This window comes from Canis lupus, chromosome 4 (genome assembly GCF_048164855.1).
Source record: "Canis lupus baileyi chromosome 4, mCanLup2.hap1, whole genome shotgun sequence".
Lineage (NCBI taxonomy): Eukaryota > Metazoa > Chordata > Mammalia > Carnivora > Canidae > Canis > Canis lupus.
The window spans coordinates 85,612,265-85,634,700 of NC_132841.1; the positions used below are offsets into that span (position 1 = coordinate 85,612,265).

Genomic DNA, 22,436 nt, shown 5'->3' on the forward strand with positions numbered 1-22,436 from the left:
CTCCCCACTGAGCAGGGAGCCAGAGAGGGCAGGGGATCATGACCTGAGCCAAAGGCAGACACCTAACCAACTGAACCACCCAGGCGCCCCAGGAAACACTCTTTTTATGGCTCCTTTTCCCTCTTTTTCTTTTAATTTCTTTAAGACAGGGCTAGAAAAAGGACACCTAAGCATTAGGATATTACTTTTTAAAAGAGGAAATATTGTCTTGCATATTAGTTTGGACATTTCCTTTCAAAGAGTGTAAAATGGTCACCGCTATTGGAATTTGTGTTCTGTTCTTAAGCTACCTGGAATCCTTCATTTCTATGTTCTAACTGTCTCTGCTCTAAAATGTGCATAGCCCAAATTTTAGAACTGTTGTCTCCCAACCACTGCATATTAGAAGAATTCCATAAAACTCTGAGTGGTCTGGATTTGCTTCTACCACCATTTTAACAGTTTGGGGGCACATCACAATCCTTTGGGGTCTCACATTCCTTATCCCAACTATGTCAAAATAGAGGGGCTGGATCATGCCCTCTATGGTCCCCTGAAACAGTAAAAATAACATGACCCCTGTTTTTGCCTCTACTTTACTGAGAACAACCTACACTGTGAGGCTGTTCTACGTGAAACTAGGATGTGTCTATTTGTGCAAACAACACTTCATGTTTCCTCAAACAGGTGTTCATACAAAATCTTGCCACTAATTGGCCCCAATGTACTGTGGGTGATGAAAAAAGAAATTAAATGTTGGTGCTATGCTAGAAAATAAACTGTGAATGATTATAAATTGTTCATACTGTGTTTGCTAAAATTTCATGCAAGAACCAGCCAGGTAGCTGATGCATGTATTATCTGTTTGAAAATACTCAAGGTGGATAATGGGGTCTCTTAAAAATCCTTTTGTGATGACAATTAAAAATGTCATAGTATAATTAAAAATAAAAGAAAACGCCAAATTAAATTGCCTATTTAGTCTTTGCTTTTTTCTCTTCAGGTCATTCACACCATCAGTGCCATTGATAGAGATGATTTTGCAAATGGACCAAGGTTTAACTTCTTTCTTGATGAACGCCTATCTGTAAACCCAAACTTCACTCTGAAGGACAATGAAGGTGAACATGAATTACATATACTTTTAAACCTATGCGATACCTGTTTTGACTGAATGTGGAATAGGCTCGAGCAGTTTTTGCTTTATTCGTACATACCCATGAACAGCTTGCAAATCAGCATTCAAAGTCAGTTTGATGTTAATGTGTTATGATCTGTGAGTAGCTTGTATTTAAAATTGAGCCATATGTACAAATAACTTTCATTGAGTTTACTCAGAAGCATCCCTTTAAACAAGAAATGTACATGTAATATGCTCTCGGGCAAATTTTAAGAGAAATCTTAGCTGACAAACATGTTTATGAGAGCTGCATGCAATTGCTAGGAGGTAGAAAAATTTTAAATTAGGAAAAATGAAAAATATGTCCTAGGGACAGTTAGGAAAGGAAATGTAATGTTTGAGCTCATCTTGCATTAGCAAGGCTATCAAGATGTGGTGTACAAATTGTATTTCCTCTTGTTATTATGAATATTTTTCAAAATATGGGTAGAAAATATGCATAATTGCAGAATATTGTGGAAATTTTGAATTATATTTGTTTAAACTTCTGTATTGTGTAGCGGAAAAAGAATACCGTAATTCAGTAACTAGAGGAGATTCTCAGGTTTCAGATTCCCCATTTGGTAGATTTCTCAAGGTTGTGTGGTTGTGTAAAACTCCACCTTCTATATGTAAAGGATATGTTAAATCAGTCAATATGTGCAATGTTCTGATGTGTATCAACTTTCTTCTTCCCCCAAACTTTCTTTGATCATGTTTATCTGAATATGTTATTATTTAAGATTTAACACTTGCCTCAGAATCCCATGAGAGAAACAATAGTGCATACACTTAGGAATAAACATTTAATTCCCTCTCTGTACCCTTTAGGGAGAAGCATTTTCATATATATATATATATATATATATATATATATATAAATTTATTTATTTATAAATATATATATAATCACCAAATGTCAACTCACTAAATCATTATGCACATTATTCCTAAGCTTCTTTAAATTATCATAATAAGGATAGCAAATTGTACATGTGGCCATAGCAAGATTTATATGAAAATACAAAGATTGTTTGTCTCTCTCATTTGAACTACCCTATGGTCAGCTCTCCCTATGGAAATACGTATTTGCGCATGTTTGTGTATGATGTATGATGAATTGTACTGATTCATTAATATACATTTATGTACATATGAACATCCCATTCTACAATCCCAAATATATCTAATGTAATTAGCTATGTGAAATATGTAAAAAAAAAAAACTCTATTCATACTTCCCATATTTCAAATCAGTGCATAATTTGTGGAACAACTTTCTGCCTTAGATTAAAATCATATCTAGATCCTTATATTTATATTTTATTTGTTCCTTTTGCCATTCTCATAAGGATTTAATTTTACATTTTTACATTTTTAAAGTAATTTTAATTTGATGATGTTATCGTGAAAATTTGACTTGGATTTAAAGTGTGTCACATTCAAGTTATTTAACTTATGTAAGTATAACTCCAAAAGTATTTTTTAAAAAACAAGAGAACTTTACTGTGGTTGAGACCCACTCAGTTACTAAAGTCCTTTGTACAAAATTTTTATATCTGAAATTTGTGAATTTAATTAATCAATATATTCAAAAGGGCTCTTAATTCAATGATTTGACATCACCAATGGTGGGGGCTCATTTTAAGGAATTCTTCTCAAACGTGTGCACAATTTTAAAAGGGTTGATGATGATGATGTAAATTTTCTAACATTTCTTTTACCATATATATGGATGCTTAAACCGGCTATACCATGTCAAGTATGTGAGGCCTGTGGACAGTTGTGTAGAGATAAAGATGTTTTAATCTATTTGTAAGAATATTTTTTAAAATGTTGAGAATTGATAAAATTATAAATAACATAAGAAAATTCCTTTTGGATAGGTAATAGCAATTTCCAGAAAAAAATCAAATGCATAGTTGAAAGCCTATGCTTATTCAAAGTGGACTTTATTATGCTATAGATAAGCCAAGCCACCTAAACTTCCCAAGCTTCATTTTTTACATTCATAAATTTTGGTTTAAAATACTCACTTTTGGAGCACCTGGGTGGCTCAGTCGGTTAAGTGTCCAACTCTTGGTTTCAGATCAAGTCATGCTTTTGGAGTTATGAGATTGATCCCTCCATGGGTCTTGATGCTAGGCAAGTAGTCTTCTTGAGATTCTCTTTCTTCCTCTCCCTCTCCCCCTTACCCACTCTAAAAAATAAATTAATTAAATAAAATACTTACTTTGGAACATTGGGAGAATTAATGATGCCATCTATAATGATGGCCTTTTCTCTAAAAGGAAGACAGCAATGGATAATAATATGTAAAAAAATTGTATGTAAAGATGAAATTAAAAATTAAAAATGGAATAGTCATACTGAAAACCTCACACATATAAATTCATGAATGCATAAATAAATTCTCTGGACAACATTTACATAAAACATGAATAAATATTAATCTAGGCCTGCTGAAATCCTGGTCATTTGGGGTTTATATGCTCCCAGAACATAAACAATAAACCTAAAAGAAACAATTAAAAACAATGACAATTATTTTGTGTGTATGTGTGTGTGTGTGTGTGTGTGTGTGCTTACTGCTTACATGAAAGTGCACCTTCAGGGAACAATAGAAGGCAGATAGAGCCCCTAAGCCAGGGTGAGTGACGAGGAAGCCACTGATTTAGTGGCATCTCCAAAACTACTAAATGGTAAAGAATGAATAGAGAGAAAATGGGATTTCCAAAAAAGAGAGAAAATGTATATATTATTGTTTACCCGAAGGCTACAAATCAGATTAAAAGATAGACAATAATATAAAGAATGTGTCAGAAAATGAATTCACTTTGAATAATATAAAACACACAAATGATCAGAAGAATAATATAACTATATTTAGGACTCAACATTTAAAAAAATAGCAATAGGGATCCCTGGGTGGCGCAGCGGTTTAGCGCCTGCCTTTGGCCCAGGGCGCGATCCTGGAGACCCGGGATCGAATCCCACGTCGGGCTCCCGGTGCATGGAGCCTGCTTCTCCCTCTGGCTGTGTCTCTGCCTCTCTCTCTCTCTCTCTCTCTGTGTGTGTGTGTGTGACTATCATAAATAAATAAAATTATTTAAAAAAAAATAAAATAAAAATAAAATAAAAATAAAAAAATAGCAATAATATTTTTGCAAAAGAGACCAAGAAGTGAGTAAGTGAAATTAGACAATGGAGGAAAGCAAATTTGTATGAAAATAATGTAAAATCCCTTATCAAATCCCCCAAAATAAAAATCCTTAGTTTTTGCATATATAGAAAGTATATAGAGATATATAGAAATATGTACTAAGTTTTATATGTACTCAGTTTTATATATATACTATATATAAAATTATATCCAAAAAATTAAATTTAAATTTAATTATATATGCATGTATATATAATGCATATCTGCACATTATATGCATAAAAAACTAAAGCCATTAAACACATAGAAAAATATAGACCTATATGTAGATATTTAGTTATATATAGAACTATATATATATAAATTTATATATAAATTTATATATATATAAATTTATATTTATTTATTTATATTTATATTTATAAGTTTAAAATGTAATTACATACACATATATGTGTATATTTATAATATAAATGTATATGTGTGTATAAATATACACACATAAACACAAATTATAGAGAGAAAAATTTAAATTAATAGACAGCCTTACCTCTAGACCGGACACAAAGAAATTTTAACAAGTCAAATGTAAAATTCAGTAATTGAAGCAGATAAGCTCAAATAGATAAAAATGAGGAAACTTTGTAAAGCACCTGATAGATTGGAGCATAATGTTCCTAGAAGAATTAAGAAGAAATTATGGCCAAGAGCAATATATATAAATAAAATTGCATGACAGCTCTATATTTGAAAATATATGGACCCTTATGATGAACATAAACACCAAAGCCAAGCACAAAATTAAATCTATCCTTGGATATGATAGTTTAAAACTTTTAAGCATCAAAGATAAAGAGAAAAGAAACTTTACACTATCAAAAAGAAAACGCTAAATAATTAATAATAATTAGATTTTTTTTGAAGATTTTATTTACTTATTCACAAGAGGCACAGAGAAAGGCAGAGACATAGGCAGAAAGAGAAGCAGGCTCCCTGCAGGGAGACTGATGTGGGACTCGATCCCAGGACCCCAGGACCACAACCTGAGCCGAAGGCAGACATTCAACCACTTGAGCCACTCAGATGCCCTGATAATTAGATTTTTTTAATGGTTTGTTTTTAAGTATTTAATTTATTTATTTTAGAGAGAAGGAGAGTAGAGGAGAGAGGCAGAGGGAGAGGGAGAGAGAAAATCTTAAGTAGACTCCACGCTGAGCGTATAGCCTGACAGGAGGCTCTACATGTGGAGGTCATGACCTGAGCAGATAGAAGAGTCAGTCGCCTAACTGAAAGTGCCAGCCAGGCACCCCAATAATTAAATTTAAACTAAATTACTGTCCTAAAAAAACAGGTGGTAGAGGTTGATAAAAACCATCTTGTCAAAATGCTGATGGAAAATAATTTGCTATTACCAACCTTCTCTGGAACTAGTTAAAAAGGGTAGGCTATCAGGACTCGAGGAGGACCCATTATTAAAGACTTTCCAATGTATACAAATAAGTTTCTTACTTTTAGCTACTTACATTTTGGCAAATATTGTATTAGTGTTTGCCTTTAGGATCTCTGCAGAATGTAATAGATAGAAAGAATCTTGTAATTCATGTTTCATTCCATAGGTTAAAATTTGAAGTATAAATACTAAGTTAGTAGAATAAAAATCTGTAATTTCCAAAGCAAGGAACAATTTTCAGAAAGTTAAATAATAAAACTTACGTTATCAATAGAACAGAAAGCCAGGAAGGAGAATGAAAAATGCAAAGTAAAAGCATAGAAAATGAAAGAAGTAGAAATTAGTTCAAACACCTCCTAGCCATAATCAGATTAAATATCATTTTTAATCAAAGCTATATTATATTTAAATATATATAAATATATATATGCCACTCAGAAGAGATATACCAAAATTAAAATAAGATAGAAAGTTTAATATAAAAAGTTAGAAATATTTAGCCTATTGCTTCAAAAGAAACAATTATTTCTGGAAAAAGAAAACAAATCCAAAACTTAGTGTCTTAAAATAAAAGACATTTATTTAGGTCACATTTCTAAGAATGAGCAATTTCTGAAAGGTTCATGTAAGCAATTCTTCTGGTCCCAGGATACCTTCAGTCACTACAACTAATCAACATTGTACAGAATGTTCTTGATTCAAAAAGAAAAAAAAAATGAGAATAATAATTAGAAACAAAACACTTGATTATCCTTCTTAATAGATGATGATATTGTCTAAATGGAAATTTAGGAGACTCTACGTAAACACCAAAGTAATACTTTGCCAATTTTTGGAATACAAATAAATGCCTGAAGATGGACAGATTTCCTATATTTAAAATAAACATGAATAAATAGTAAATCAGGTACAATATCAAATGGGAAAATAAATAAATCAACCCAAAACACTTCTAAAATCATTAGGGGAAAAAGAAAAAAACAATATATAATGTTCAGGTCTACCCAATCTAAAGAGCAATGTTATTGAAAATATAAAACCATGCAAGAAAAATAATATATTCACCAGCTTAGTCAATCAGAGACTCAGATTTTCATATTAATCTATAAATTATATATAATTTTAATGACAAACTGAATTTAGTAATTGGTTAATAAAATGCAAATGGTAAAGGATTAAGAAAAGCAAGAATGTATTGAGAAAGATGAACGAGATACATCGTCAGCAGAAAGAGAAGAAAAGCGGGCATATCCTAGGAGATGTTAAGACATTATAATGAAGAAAGTAATGAGTGAAACCCAGATACACTTGGTTTTTCTTGTCTTTTCTTTCTTTTTTTCTTTGTAATGCATGTGCCTGTCTTACGCTTTGATTGCTAAGGCTCCCATTTCAAAGAGGCATCCACTTTGGGGAAGGTTAGCTGGAATAAGCACAATGCCAGCCACAGGACCAGATAAAGGTCCAGGCTGCCTTCCCCTGTCCCCTGAGACTCTTTGTTTTCGAGATCTTAATTGATCCTGATAACTGATCATTTGGTCTTCTCTCTCTCCCTCTTTCTCAAACTCTTCTCTCTCTCTCTCTCTCTGTCTAACTCTTCTTGTTTTTTAAATTCCCACTCTTATGTTTTAAATTCATCGATAGAATGAGCCCCCAAATCCTTGGCACCCACCATCAACCCCAAAGCCCCCATCATTCTTTTTCTCTCTACCCTCCACCTCTCCCTGTGGCCCCACATGTGCTGTGTAATTTCCCAGACATGTGAGTAATAAACCTTCTTTCCAGAATTTGAGGGTTATTGCTGAAGAATGTCTTGCGATCCTATTAAGGATAGCAAGGGTCATCCAACCACAACATTGGTTATTGATAGGCTGAGTTCGGCATGAAACAATGAAGTACCCCTTAAATACAGTAGTACTGCAGAAATGGAGAGAGAGAAGGGAAGAACCAATTAAGAGGGCTTAAATAAAATTATTAGATATCTAAATCTATATATACACATAGGAACTTTACAGAAGACAAAGGCAGCATTTTTTTTTTATTTTTATTTTTTTATTAATGATAGTCACAGAGAGAGAGAGAGAGGCAGGCAGAGACACAGGCAGAGGGAGAAGCAGGCTCCATGCACCGGGAGCCCGACATGGGATTCGATCCCGGGTCTCCAGGATCGCGCCCTGGGCCAAAGGCAGGCACCAAACCGCTGCGCCACCCAGGGATCCCAAAGGCAGCATTTTTAACCGTTGTGGAGAGCGCAATCTAAAAAGTACATAGAAAGGGACCAGCATATTTTATATAATTGGGGTAGAAGAGGGTTTCATATAAAAGAGTATGGATTGGTATCATGAATGTATTCAAACATCCCACAAAACGAAATAAGCATCCCAAATAGGAAGCAAAATAATTAAGGATACAAGTAGGTCATTAACAGAAGAACATATGAACCATGTGTTCAAGCTATTAATGATCTTACACAAAAACGTAAGACAATAATAACATAAATGTCACCTGCATGCATCCCATTAGTCAAAAATAAAAACAAAATCTGGGAATGTCAATGGTTCAACACCCGAGTAGTTGCTGAAGATGTGTCATAAGAGCCTTCATATGTCGATGCTGAGATTATACTTTACCTCCGTGGTAAGCGGTGAGTCTTGACCCAATTTCGTGGGTTCTGGCACAAGGCTCCATACTGCCGGGTCAGGGGTAGATGCTTCATTTCCCATGGCCCGGGGAGCAGTAGGACCTTCATGTTTTCTCTGATTCCCTTAACCCCAAAGTCTCAAGAGAGGGACCTGGAGTGCTCCAGGTACATGGTCCGCATGCAGTGGGTTTGCTTCGCAGCAGAGAAATCTTAAACTGGGGAGTTCCAAAATTCTATAAAGGGCAGCAAGGAAGTTAGGTCGGACTTTGCCCCAGAGATTGTCCTTATAGTTAGCAAGTAAGATTGTCTTCCTCTATGTCCTGGTGGGATTCTATTTGCCACTGAGATCTGCTTACTAAATAATTAAATTTAAGACATTGTTCCATGTGTTCTCAGATCTTCACCATCTTCATTAGATCTTTTTTTGCCAAATGTTTTCTCCTTCATTAATTTGGCATTTTCTAATTTACCTGAACATTGGAGAACAAATGTATTTTTTGGATGTTCCATCCCATTTATGTAAATGACTCTTTATTTGGGGCCTATTTTTCAGCATCTCTTGTAACATTGTGAGTATATTGGTAGAAAACACCAGCATGCAGCTCAAAGCATTTTCTGCTCAAAGAAACAGGAATCCTATCAAAGCAAATACATCCATGCAAGGAGTGTAGCTCAAACGCTGACTGCTTTGGCTGATAGCACTTTTTTTCCTTTTACACAGAGATAAATCTCTAGTGAAATTATCTGTCCTTTCTTTCCTTCTCTATTTTTTAAACATATTAATCTCAACAATTTTGCAATCATTGTCAACTAACTCTAGTGTCTCAATAAGATGACAGGTTTTTGTTTCTCATCGGGGACATCGGAGAGACAGTACTGGGACACATGGTCTTGTTGCGTGATTTGTCTAGTAAGTTTTTTGTTAGATGTCACATGTGGCGTATAGACCTTGGAGAGTCTCTCACATGACAATGTGTTTGTCCAGGGAGTATTCACCATTTTCTGACACGCATTGCGGGGGGGGGGGGGGGACGTGATTATTTTAATCCAATGAGAGCTGAACTAAATCAAAGTCGATTTGTAATTTTGTTCAGATTCTATCTCTGTCCCGTTGCTGGAACATAGTCCTCCAGGACTTTCAACTGGGAGCTTGCTTGCATCCTGGGCCCACCACCTTGGTCTCTAACTTTAACTACTATCAATTCAATACAAAGAGAAAGCAAAAAAAAAAAAAAAAAAAAAGCTTTTCTTTATCTTCCAGGGCTTTTCCACTTAGAGTTTTAGATTTCTGCTCAACTTTCAATTTAATTTCCAATTTAAACTTTCAATTTAGCAAGTGTCTTTAGGGAAAATCAGCCATGTGTTCAAGCCTCCTCAATTTCCAATTTGACTGCAGGCCCAAGAGACTTCTAAAAGTTCTAGTTTCTCAGTCCCAGGTTGGAATCCCATTCTCTTATTAGTTTCTAGTACAAGCAAATGGGTTGTAATCAGCAGCCCCCTGTTCATATATGTCCTCTCTCTGGAATCTTGTCCGTCCAGTCATCTTGCTCCAGGAGTTCTTGAACACCATTAAACAGATATTTTCTTGGAACATTCAGGCTTTTCTCTGTGTTATCCCTAAGAGTATTTGGTCAGTCAAAAACCATTTTACCTAGACCTCCATTCTATAAGACAAGAACTGTTTGGCTCCAGTTTTGTTAAATTGTTGGGATATAAACTGGGCTCAGAAGAAAGGATGCTGTTCAGAAAAAACCTAATTATCATAGAGATGCTGGTTCCTTGGATATTCACCAAAATGCTGAGGATATTAGTTCCTTAGAATTTAATTAAAATTGGCTCAGAACACCATCCTATATACTGAGCAAAACCAAGATCCTTTGCAAAACTTCTGAAAGTTGGATTGGGTGCAACATTGTCACTCCCTGCCAGGTAACACCTCAACTGATGTTTCATATTTCTCAGGCTTTGGTTTGCCCTCTTACTCTCCCTTGCCAGCTATAGGCCTTCTTCCAAAATACTATGTGCTCAAAGCCCACACTTATTCCAAAAGTATGGATGAACAGAGTATGATGCAAAAACAGCCCAGTTTAGCAGATAACTGGAAGGAATAACAGATGAAAGACATTGTAGCCTAAAAATAGATTTCAGAGTCATTCTTCTAAATATTTGCTGGGCTAACTATGTGCAGCTAAATAAATTCGGCCTGCAGAAAGATCCTGAAAATCACCCCTAGAGCAGAGTGGTGTTGAGGTTCATAAGAAGGTATTTAAACACTGGCTCACATCTACTCACTACCCCCTCAAGATGTTGGAGAAATCGCTGGGGACGAGAGCTCAAAGAACTTCCCTAAGTGGAAGAGCAGAGGGTATTGCCAGGGCAGGTTGAAAGACAGAGCTGTTGGTGTGCATTGGAAAGCACTTACTATTAGAAAGTGAAAACCATTCTTAAATATCTAAAAAAAGACTTTTTGAGTGGACACATGAAAACACCGCCGCTTTAAAATTTCTGGTGAGATAAGAAAACTCAAAAGGACACCACTGAAAACTGAATTAATATGAAAGATGGAAGAAGAAGCAATACTGCCCAAGAGAACAGTGCTTTCCCCACACTCAAGGGCGTTGAGAGGTGGGATCCGAGTCCTCGGGCACCTCCTGCTGTTTTGAGTCCAGTGGCACTTTGCTTCCCCTCTCCTGGTTTCTATCACCTACCGAGTCTCAATCCCTTCCCTCTTTACACCAAATTCTTGGGAACCCTGATTCCATCCATACTCTGAACCATGACTAGAAAAAGTTAATGCCCTTAAGAGCAAATTGGTCAGCACCTCAGCCACCCTACACCCAGTACCCAACAGTCCTCAGCGAGACTGGATCCTTTTTTTTTTTTTTTTTTTTTTTTTCTTAATGGCAGATGATTGTAGGATAACCAGCACCTCTCTAATCACAGCACTTGTCACACTGCGGGCTCTCTGTGCTTTGAAACTCTACAATCCAAGAACACAAGGGCTTTCATCTGATTTACTAACCTGCTGTATTCCTAATCCCACTGTGATGTCTGACACAGAGGACCATTTTAAGTAAATATCTGTTAGGAAAAATAAGAGGGGGAAGTGGCGCAGAAGAGTGTTTTAGAGGTAGATCTGGAGATAGGCTGCCTCTGTTTAAAACGTGGTTTCTCTGCTGATTCTGTGTGAGACGACCACCAAGTCCTTATTCTCAGTGTATCTCGGTTTCCTCTTTCATAAAGTGGAGACATGGAGACAGTTATTACTGTTTCATGTTCATGAAGAGAGATCGAAATATAAAGAATTTGAAATCACATATGAAGGACTTCAAGACATAAAGGGCACATTGAAAGTAACTAAAAAATAAATATAGATGGAAAAAATAATATAAAATATCCAAATCACTCTGAGTAAAGAAATATTTAGGATTTAAAGTTTATATACATATATTTTATTATGTATTTATTATAATTTCATAATGTATAAGTTATATATAATAAAATCTCCAAGAAATTATCGAACTTGGTGGAAAAGGAAATAATTTTACCAACTAAAATCCCCAAGAAATCCCCAAGAAATTCTAGAACTTGGTGGATAAGAAAATAATTTTACCAATTTCCAGACAATGGATTTAAAATGTAAAGAGAATAAATAGTCCCAAGGTACTCATTTGCAAAATTGCAAGCTGATAGTCAGTGGGTCTTCTTTAGTGACATTTGAAGAAAAGACCTATAATAAAATAATCTTCTTCCTATGAGGATATCACTCATGTGACAATTAGGGAAGAGTACTTCAAGATGCTGAATGCATCAGAAAATATAAAAACTATCAATTATAGTAAAATCCCATGGATACAATATTTGGAGCTACAGCAGCCAAATGAAAATAAGATAAGAATCAATATCTGAAAAGGTAAAGACTATAAAATGAACAGTAATAGTTAAGCATCAAGTAGATATAATGATTCAAGTGTAGAGTTTGATCACATGTATGAGCAATAATGATAATATAGCAAGCTTGCTTCATAAATGTTTATGAAATGGATTTTGGATATTTTCAATAAGAATATACTCATTTATTGTATTTAATTTAAAAAATGATAAAAAGCACCTGAAATATGCAGAAACACACACACACATGCACACACACAGAGCTTTATTTCATTGCTTGGCATTTACACTGGCTGTCCAGGGTTCTACAGGAGACTCACACCATGTTACTATTCATGACCATTCTAACCGTCTCATCCTAGAAAGGACTTTTTTTTTTTCTCTAAAAGAAATTCTGTAGTCAGCTCTTGTTGACACTGTGTTCCTCCTCCCACCTAACCTGGGAGGTGGCACACATTGTCTGGGGGGTGTCAGGCAGTGAGTGATCTAAGCTGTCCAGAATGTTAACAGTTAAAACACAAAGCTCCTGCTCTCAGGGGACTTGCCATCTAGTTGGGGAAACAAAGGTATTATGAAATGTAACCTGCACCTGAAGGCAGCGACACTTGAGTTAACTTTAAAGACATCACTAAAAGTCGTGTTGTTAAAAGAAGTGGAGCATGATTTGACTTTGAAGGATAGAATCCGCCCCGCTGGGTAGAGTGGATCTGAGAATGTGTTTCAATCAGATGGGGGACTGAGACCGCATAGATGACGACGTCCGAAGAGTCTAACCAGGGAAACGGGACAAAGCAGAGACACAGGCATGTTGTATTCACTGCTGAGAACATACTAAGTATTAAACACTGTGCTATATTCTGTTTAAAAAAAATTATATTCTGACATTAATCATTTAGTTGTTCTAGTACCAAATTGTGGTGGATAGAAAATTTTGGACTCAACCAAAATCCTCAATATTCATCTTGAAAATCATGGCCCTTACCTATTAAATACTTTGATTTGGAAAATAACCACGTGAAGGATGTCTTTTTTTTTTCTTTTTACAACATAGACGGTGAAATATATATTGTTTGTTGACCTTACTTATCATTAACATATCAATAAGATATATTTAAAATTAAAACGAGTTCAGAAGATAATTGTGAGTCACAACATTTAAAAATTATATCACTCTCAAACAAGGGAAAAAGGCATGAACTACCTCCTGATGAAAATGAATTTTTTCCTCTGACCACCTAATCTTTTACAAAAATTTATGTATTTATTTTAGAGAGAGTGCGTGGTGGGGAGGAGAAGCAGAAGGGGAGAAAGAGAGAGAGAATCTCAAGTAGACTCCCCGCCAAGGGCAGAGCCTGACACAGGTCTCGATCTCAGGACTCTAAGATCATGATCTGACCCAAAATCAAGAGTGGGACACTTCACCAACTGAGCCACCGGGTTGCCCCCAGCCACCTAATCTTTAAACTGTAGTAGATAAACTTCATTTTAGCCTCCATCGTTTAATTCTAACTTCTTAACCGATATAGATATTTTGGTTACCTGTATCGATAGCAAATGAGCTATAGCCATAATGTCACAAAGTCCTTGAGTACAAGCGTACACCAGGGTTCTGTGCACACAATAACTTTGTTCATTCATTTTGTAATATAAAAGTGTAATCTAATCCCCCAATATAAAATTATCATTAGCCTTCCAGGTAAATCTGTTCTGCTTCATGGTCTTTATGCTGCCTCTTGAGGGACTAGGTTTTATCTGATGCACAGAGATTTGCCAGCCTAATTCCTAGGCTTAATTCTAATTGTCAAGTGCATTTGTAAATCTTGCAGATTTTACTAGGGGAAGAGATCATTTATAACTATCTGTATACTTGTATTTCTGTTTGTTTGCAGGGCTCTAAATCACATTTAATATGACTTTCAAATTGGAAAATCCTTATAATGTTGTCGATAATTTGCTTTCAGACATCTCCTACTCGTGTCTGTCTCCCAGATTTCTTCTTTAGATATGCATCTCACTGGGTGTTATTCTATATGTTGGCAAATTGAACACCAATAAAAAATAAATTAAAAAAAAATATGCATTTCCCACTTTTGCAGATAATCCCATTATTTAAAAATGAATGTGTCCAAATACCACGTTTTTAAATGCAGGAACTTCACTGAAAATTATCATTTTAATCAGTTAAACAAAAGAATCTGTAGACTATCCTATTCACCTTGTTGCAGCTTATTGAAGATTTTGTTTTTTCTTTATATTTATAAATATATTTATATATTATATTTACTACCTCATATTATTTCTTTGTAATATTCATTCGTGCTTCTAAAAATGAAAGTCATATTATTTGTAAGTGGTTTTATGATTTTTAGCAAAATACTTAAAAGGCAATGCTGGAAAATACTGTTTTTCCTTGTGGCTATTTGCGTTTGGTGAAAGGACATCTAAGTTTACAGTGAGTTTAAGATAAGGAGTATTTTTAAATTTGACTGTGTTTAAAAGCCGTTAAAAAGGTGTCTTTGGGGAGACTTTTCTTTCAGGTATCATAGTCCATTGGTAGTGAAATTCAGTTACTTAGTTGATGATCTCGAAACCACTAGAGATTGTCTGTATATTTTGTAGTTCTTTGACATTATCAGATTTGTAGTAGTCAATATTCCCACAGTTTATTTTTGTCCTTCAAATGAGAACTCACAGCTGGTGTGGTAATGCGCTTAATTTCTCTACAGAGTATAACCATTTAGAATTCTGTTTTTATCCACAGGGCTTCAAGGGACCATTTAGCAGTTTCTCCCATTCCTAAATAAAATAACACACACACAGTCTGAACTGAGACTATAGTTACAAATGACCCCTCAAAGGGGCTCAGTCAATTAAGTGGTTGCCTTGGGCTCAGGTCATGATCTCTGGGTCCTGGGATTGAGTCCCAAGAGCACCACGAGTTTCTCCCTCTCGCTCTCCGCCTCCCCTCGCACCCACATGCTCTCTGTCTCGAATGAATAAATAAAACCTTTAAAATATAATAAAAACCAAAACAAAAGAAACAAACAAAAAATCAGGTGACTCCTCAAACATCCTTTCCTGGACGTGGGAGCAGCTGTGCCCTGCTCGGTCACTTCCCTGCACTCTGGTGAGGCTGAGACTCGCTGTTTGGTTCTCCTCGGCATCTCTTTTCCCTCCCAGTCAAATCTCTGTCCTCCTTCCTAACATGTGGGCTGTCACACCTGAGAGACTCACACTGCCCTTTATGAGAAGAGCAAGACTCAAAACATGACTAGTGAGAAGGCAAATATTTCACCTGCCATCTTGACCCTAAAATGGGGACGTGTGACTTGCAAGTTTAGTGGCCCTTTTGCTCTAGATAAGAAAATATTCTTTTGTTTTCTTCATATCTCTGTTGATTTGTTTTTTCTTTTTTACCCCTATATATTTTTCCTGATGTATCTGTGGACCTCATGGCCTCTTCCTTTTTTGTACTCCTACTCATGGTGACAACAAAAGGTCAGCTCACTCATATTCCCTAAGCAGAAACATAAAAGTAGAAAGAATAAAAATATGACTAATTGTACCAATCCATGTGTTTTTACTTTGGTTTCTGTTTGTGAAAATGTGAATTATTCTCTGCCTTAATGTTTCAAAGGACGTAATGACTCCAGTAGGAGTCACATACTCCACCCTCTGCCCTCAGACAGGGGAAATGTTAAGCAACTTCATAAATAGGATTATGTGTTCACTTTTTAAAGTCAAGGATTTATCCTTACAATTTTCTTCAGCATTTATAAATTTAGTGATTCCAAATATAATATCTTCTACTTTGAGTCATCCATTCCGTACTAAAAATGGTATTATTTATTAAAGGTATGTGATAAATAATGAACAGAGGGTTTCTCTTATAGATCACACAGTATTTAAAAAAAATTGTAAATTTACTCTTATCCCTACCTCTACATTATTATTTTGAATTTTAGGTTGGATTCCTATTTAAAAGCTCCCCTTTTTTTTTTTTCATCACCTCCGCTGTTATTAGCACTTATGCAAATTCTTATGTGTTATTCATGAGCAGATTTGCTGATATTCTTCAAGATTCATATTTTTGCCTGAGATGTATTTATATTCATTTTTAAGTCTGATACATAGTCTTGTATATTCAGGGAGACATAATTAATGGCAAAGAGGAACTGAGCAGTTTCAAACGTGCTTTCAAAATGTTGATAATAGATGGTAGCTTCTTTTTGGGAAAGATGCTTTCCTACTGTGAGTGGAAGATGAGGACTCAAAAGAAAATGGCAAAAGAAATTCAGAATAGCTACTGCCTGGCATCTGATAAAGAATGGATATTAATAGATTGATTACTCATCTCCTTTGAGAGCACAGTCTAAGTTTCTCTACATACTTGGTGGAGCCAATTGAGGTGGTTATAACTATTTTACATATATATGTATATTTAGTTTTTTTTTTTTTTTTAATGAATCGGAAAGCAGAAACCTTAAACATTGGTTGGTTGTGTTTATCTGGGATTTAAAGATTATCAAGATGGAGTGTGGCAGATGGTCAAAGGGATGACATTCCAGGGTGCAAATTCAGAACATAATGACATGTTGGATCATTCATTTGTAATTTGGCAGAAATGCAAGTGAGGCCAGGAGGCTGTTTATAAACTTAAATAAACAGAATCAGAGTCTGAAAATTGATATTAGGGCATTTCGAAGATAAAAGAAGGGGAAGTCAAGAAGCAAGAGAGAAGGAATGAACGGTTAGTAGAGAGCATGAGGAGATAATGCCGCTCAACTGTTACAGGTTATAAAGGTTCATTTTCATTTTAATATTTTAATACATGTCAACATAATAAGGAAAACTGTAACAGAAGACAAGTTCCTGCTGAGCATAGTTCAAATCATTATTTATCAAGTGCCTATTATGTGAGAGGAGCTTTACAGGGGAGCAAAAGAGCATTGTTTCATGCATGGGCTCCAATAATAGTTAAATTATGAGTAGATCTTATTGCTGCTGGAAGAGCAGAAAATAAATGAAAACAATATGAAGCCATGCATATTTATCTGTCTGGTGAAATTAAGTTTCTCTTTCCAGGCTTTCTCTTCAGAAAAATTAAAAAAAAAAAAAAAAAGCTTAGTTCAATTAGAAATCCACATCTGGGGATCTCAAATACTTGTGGTGTTGTGATGGATTTGGAAATATTATTTTAATAGTCTGTTGGCCATGCTCGAGATAAAGCATATCTTTATACCTACATCATCAAACAAAGAACCCTATGAAGTGTCAGGGAGTGTTTAGGTGTCTAATGATTTAGGAGTTTTGAAAAACACAGTTTTAATGTTTTCCAGGGTATAAGGCAATTTTGGACTTTAATATAGGATTTGTTTCTGCCCCAGGGAGTATTTTAAAAGCATCCCTTATTTTAACCTAAATTGGATACAAGGATACAAGTAGCACAGAGATTAGAATCTTTCAAGGTCTTGCAAAATATTAAGCAAAAAAGAGTACACCACATATATTTTTTTTTAAAAAAAGAGTACACCTGTGGGGTTCAGTCGATTAAGTGTTAGACTCTCGATTTTGGCTCAGGTTATGATCTCAAGCCCTGGATCAGGCTCCAAAATCAATGCAGAGTCCCCCTCCCTCTGCCCCTTTCCAGGCTGTCTAAATAAATAAATAAATAATGCATTAGAAAATATATTTGTTTTAGAAAATATTAAAAAAAATAAGACACGTACTGTAGTTTCAGAACTAGTGTGCAACTCTCATTGTACTATCATATTCTATAGCCTTCTGTCCCTGTAGAAGCATGGAGGTTACAAGTGCACCTATCTCTTCAACAATATCTTTTACTGTAAATATTTTTATGAATTATTAATCAGCTATAAATCCTTAGAGTTCTTACAGCTCCAAAATGAATTTTTTCATATTATAATTGCTTTTCAAAGGACTCCAAATCTCACTTCTTTCACTATTTTAAAAGTGTCCACATGAGTCAGAACTTACATATCTGCACAGCAGTCTCCCTACCTCCTCCTGTATGTGCTCATACCTTTTAAGAAAAAGAAAAAGAACACTTTGCCATCTGTTTTGAAAGATTAAACTATATTCAAGGCTATTTCCAAATTATGCTGAAGACATAGTTGCTGGAAATATTATGAATATATTGTTTATATTGATTATATTCAGAAAGATATGAATTACTAAGAGGGTTTCCCAATTTTTCAAGCCATTTTCTGAGACCCTTTGGTTCCCTGAATCCATATGGGACATGTAGAATTTTCACACTGTTGCTTCAAAGACTATTCATGTGACATATTTTTCTAAAGTTTTTCTCATCCCTAAGTCTTCTAAAACACCCCATTGGGGGTAAAATAGCACTTTCAAGGTACTAGACCCAAAATTATGCACGTATTCAAGTGCAGTCTTCTCAATAAAGAGGTTCATAGACACTCCATACCTCTACTGAATGATTCCAAACATTCCAAAATGTTTTACATTTTGTTGTTGTTGTTGTTGTTTTGTTTTATTTTTACCTACATATGACCTTATTCCTGCATTCAAAGATACTTATTGCAAAATAATCGCTGTTACTCAAGATCTCTCCTATATGATATTTTTACCATCCCATATGCATCTGTGTTTCACATCATTTTAGTTTAAGGTCTTTGTGCTAGCCACTCAATATCTTTTTGAATCCTAACGAAATATACTTGCTTGGCTTCCAAGAGTTCTATGAGTTTCTGTCTCCATCCAAACTATTGAGAATTAGAATTAAGAACCAAACTTGAGTACACATTAGTAGAGACTATCCTTTATTTGGTGTTGGTGCTTTAGCACTTTTCATTCACAGATATTCCATCCTACAATAGCTGCCCTTTATTCAGTTCATATTAAATTTTTATCCACTTGGAAGTCAAGATTTTTTATAATACTTGGTTTATACTTTTTTAATTATACTTCAAGTTTAGAGATTTGTTGTTTCTCTTGACACCTAATTTCGTAGTTTCAACAAGACAAAGTCTGTTCTCTTTTATAAGTAAATTTGTATGTGCAGACACACATATATATGTATATGTATGTATATAAATATATCTTCTTGTCTCTTTCATTTTAGTTCACAGTTTTCTTGTTCAAGTTCAGTGAGCATTCAGTCAAGTACATTTTTTGCAGTTCCGGTTAGGTACACAATATCCCTTTTCAGGAACTCATTATTCTGCTCTGCTAAATCTTTCTAGGTAGGAAGCTCTTTACTTTCTGAATCTTCTTTTCAAAAGTCAAAACTTCAACTGGAAAGAAAAAGAATATTTTTATGTTTCTGTGTCTCAGAGCTTCCTATTTAAGAACTTACGGTGTACTAGAAACATTTTCTGGCTTTCTCCTTGTTTCTGATTATGTTTCTGATTGCATTTCCAATAATTATTCTGAAAGAGAGTATGCCTCCACATTAAGAATGCAAAGTGTACATGAGGTCAGAACCACAAAAAGAGTCCACACCTACCGTTGCATGTTATGTCATTCTACAAATTATTAATCACGTTTTTTGAAATCAAGGACAAGTGTCTTATGTCTCTTCTTCAGATGCCAGCAGTGAAATTCTCAAACGTGTTTGGCCTGTGAACACTTAGGTCATACCTTTTCCTGAGACTAGAGAGTTGAGCATGTAGGCAAGTTTACATTAATCATGATGTGACAACTTAGAGCCAAGAGATGTACTTCCTCAAAGTGCAGGTTTCTGGGAGAGTGCTTGTGACTGTTGTAGGTTTACAAACACATAATGGAATTTCTGTTCTTTTCTTTCTCTATTCTCAACTTGCTTCAGAATAGACAATTAAAAAAAAAAAGGATAGACAATTGATACATTATTTTTTTTTCTTTTCTACCAGGTAAGAAAACCTTTTGTAATTTCTCCTTAGGTTTTTTATGCTCTGTAACAACCCTTCAATTATATGTATAGGAGTACCTATATAAACCTATGTGTATGGGTGTATATGATTATAAATACATATATGCAATCCATGTGTCTTATTACCTATATTACATTGACTATTTGAAAATTTTATTACCTTTCTATTGCATTAATTTGGCAATGCAAAATCAAGAAAGCATAGCTGTAGAGTATTGTATCATGGGTATCTTAAACATACTCATATGTAATAGAATTCCAATTTTCAGAAGAAAAATATTGATGTGGTAAAAGAATCCCTAAATGTAATTATTTGATGAATCACTTTTTAGTGAAAAGTAATTAACTTATAGGTGTAGGTGCAGGTTAAGCTCTGGAAGCAGACTCTGAACTGGAGTTTAGAGGGCAGGTTGTTTACTGAAGAGTGTGCTTGGGACCAACACCTGCGGGGCAGTGGGAGGAAGAAGGCTGAGCAGTGAGAAATTGAGCCGTTATGCAAATGTCATGCCTCACAGCTGACCCAGTAGTAAAGCTCTGGAACTAAACCTCCCATTCACTGTGTCTACATTCAGGAGAAAAGGCTCCACCTTTATAACCTTGGAGCAATGAGTCATTGATGATGTGCTGCTCCAGAAGGATGCAACACAGGGCCAGGTGATAATCTACAGCTAGGGCAACTAGTTATTCCATGCAGGGATTCTGCATAGCACATCTAAGTGTAAACCAGGAGGGTCTTTTGACCAATATACTTGCTGGGAATGAGGAATAACGATGCTAAGATAACCATATACTGTGTGTACTTGAAAACATTAGTATAATTGGAGATGAATAGGTAAAAAGGCAGCACGACACTGTAGTTTTGAGCAGGGTTCTAGAGTGGATTGAGGTTGTATCTTTATTATTCACTAGCTCTGTGACTTTGGGCAACTTATACTCTGGGTCTCAGGTTATTTTGTAATTATTATTTATGGTAAAAATGATTTTTCCTAAAAAAATAGAAATTTAATGTATTTGCCCTTATACGGTTGTGTGGTTGGATCAAAATCTATAGCCCACACATTGATCATGCAGGCAATTAATGTAATGTACAGCATTTTAAAAGTACATAAAAAATAGAATTAACTATTTTTTTTCATCAGTAACTTTTCATGGTGTGCCTACTATAACAAGAACACTTCAAATCACAACGAAGTCTGAAAAAAATTATCAATTGATCTGGTCTCTCCATAAATTTGTCATCTCTACCAATGGCCCGTGAGCTTTTTTGTACATTAACGTCACCTGAATAGTTTGCTAATAATACAGATGTCTGTTCCTATTGCTTACCTTGAGTCACCAGGTTTGGGGTGGGGACCACTATCTCATCTTAAAGTTTGGGACCTATTCATTGGCTTGAAGCCATCTGTATTCTCTTAAATCTTTTCACGATTACGTCCAGGTCCAAAATGTTGACTGCTTCTTCACTCCTCTGTTTTTCACTCTCCCCCTTCTCTTCTAGTTTGGGCTCAATTAATTTTTCCAAGTCAGTATCTCGATTTTCGGAACATATGTTCGTCTCTCTTTATGATAACCCCTTCATGTTCCTGTGTTCATTTCATAAACTAGAAGTTAAAAAAAAAAAATCACACATACCCATTTTATCCATTAAAGGAAATGTGCATCTTGAATGGCGGCCTTACTAAGTACATTTTGTTTTGCTTATGTCTGTCATAGATAACACAGCCAGCATTCTGACAAGGCGGAGGAGATTTAGTCGAACTATTCAGGATGTGTATTATCTCCCCATTATGATCTCTGATGGTGGAATCCCCTCTCTCAGCAGCAGCAGCACCCTCACCGTCAGGGTTTGTGCATGCGAGAGAGATGGGCGTGTGCGGACCTGCCATGCAGAAGCGTTCCTGTCCTCGGCTGGCTTGAGTACAGGAGCCTTAATCGCTATTCTGCTGTGTGTTGTCATTCTCCTAGGTAAGTCGTCCTCACTCCTAATGTCATATGATGGTGATTCTGAACGCACCCTCCGAGAGCCATCAGTGCAATGGGAAGAGAGAGAGCAAGAAAGTCGTGTTGGCTTAAAAACCAGGCATGCAAAATTTGGACCACAAAACATAGCTGCACAGACTTCCTTTTAAGTAGCTTTCTCAATAGCACAGCTATCTAGAAATAACTTGATTCAACTGAGAGCAAGAGTTGAAATATGAGAAGGAAGGATATGGCTATGACAGAAATCTTTTGGCAAAAGCTCTGTTTCAGAAAGAATTG

The 22,436-nt window shown here is 35.4% G+C and overlaps 1 protein-coding gene across 8 annotated transcripts in view; it reads left to right on the forward strand.

The window, feature by feature from the left end:
- CDH18 (cadherin 18) overlaps window positions 1-22,436 on the forward strand; it is a 943,171-nt gene that overhangs the window by 910,445 nt on the left and 10,290 nt on the right. For 6 of the 8 annotated variants that reach the window (XM_072825036.1, XM_072825031.1, XM_072825030.1 and 3 more), the window contains 2 exons: window positions 983-1,100; window positions 21,891-22,142. In XM_072825036.1, coding sequence (XP_072681137.1) covers window positions 983-1,100; window positions 21,891-22,142 — 370 coding nt within the window. The remainder of the gene's footprint in view (window positions 1-982; window positions 1,101-21,890; window positions 22,143-22,436) is intronic. The other 2 variants (XM_072825037.1, XM_072825038.1) reach the window with 2 other exon arrangements.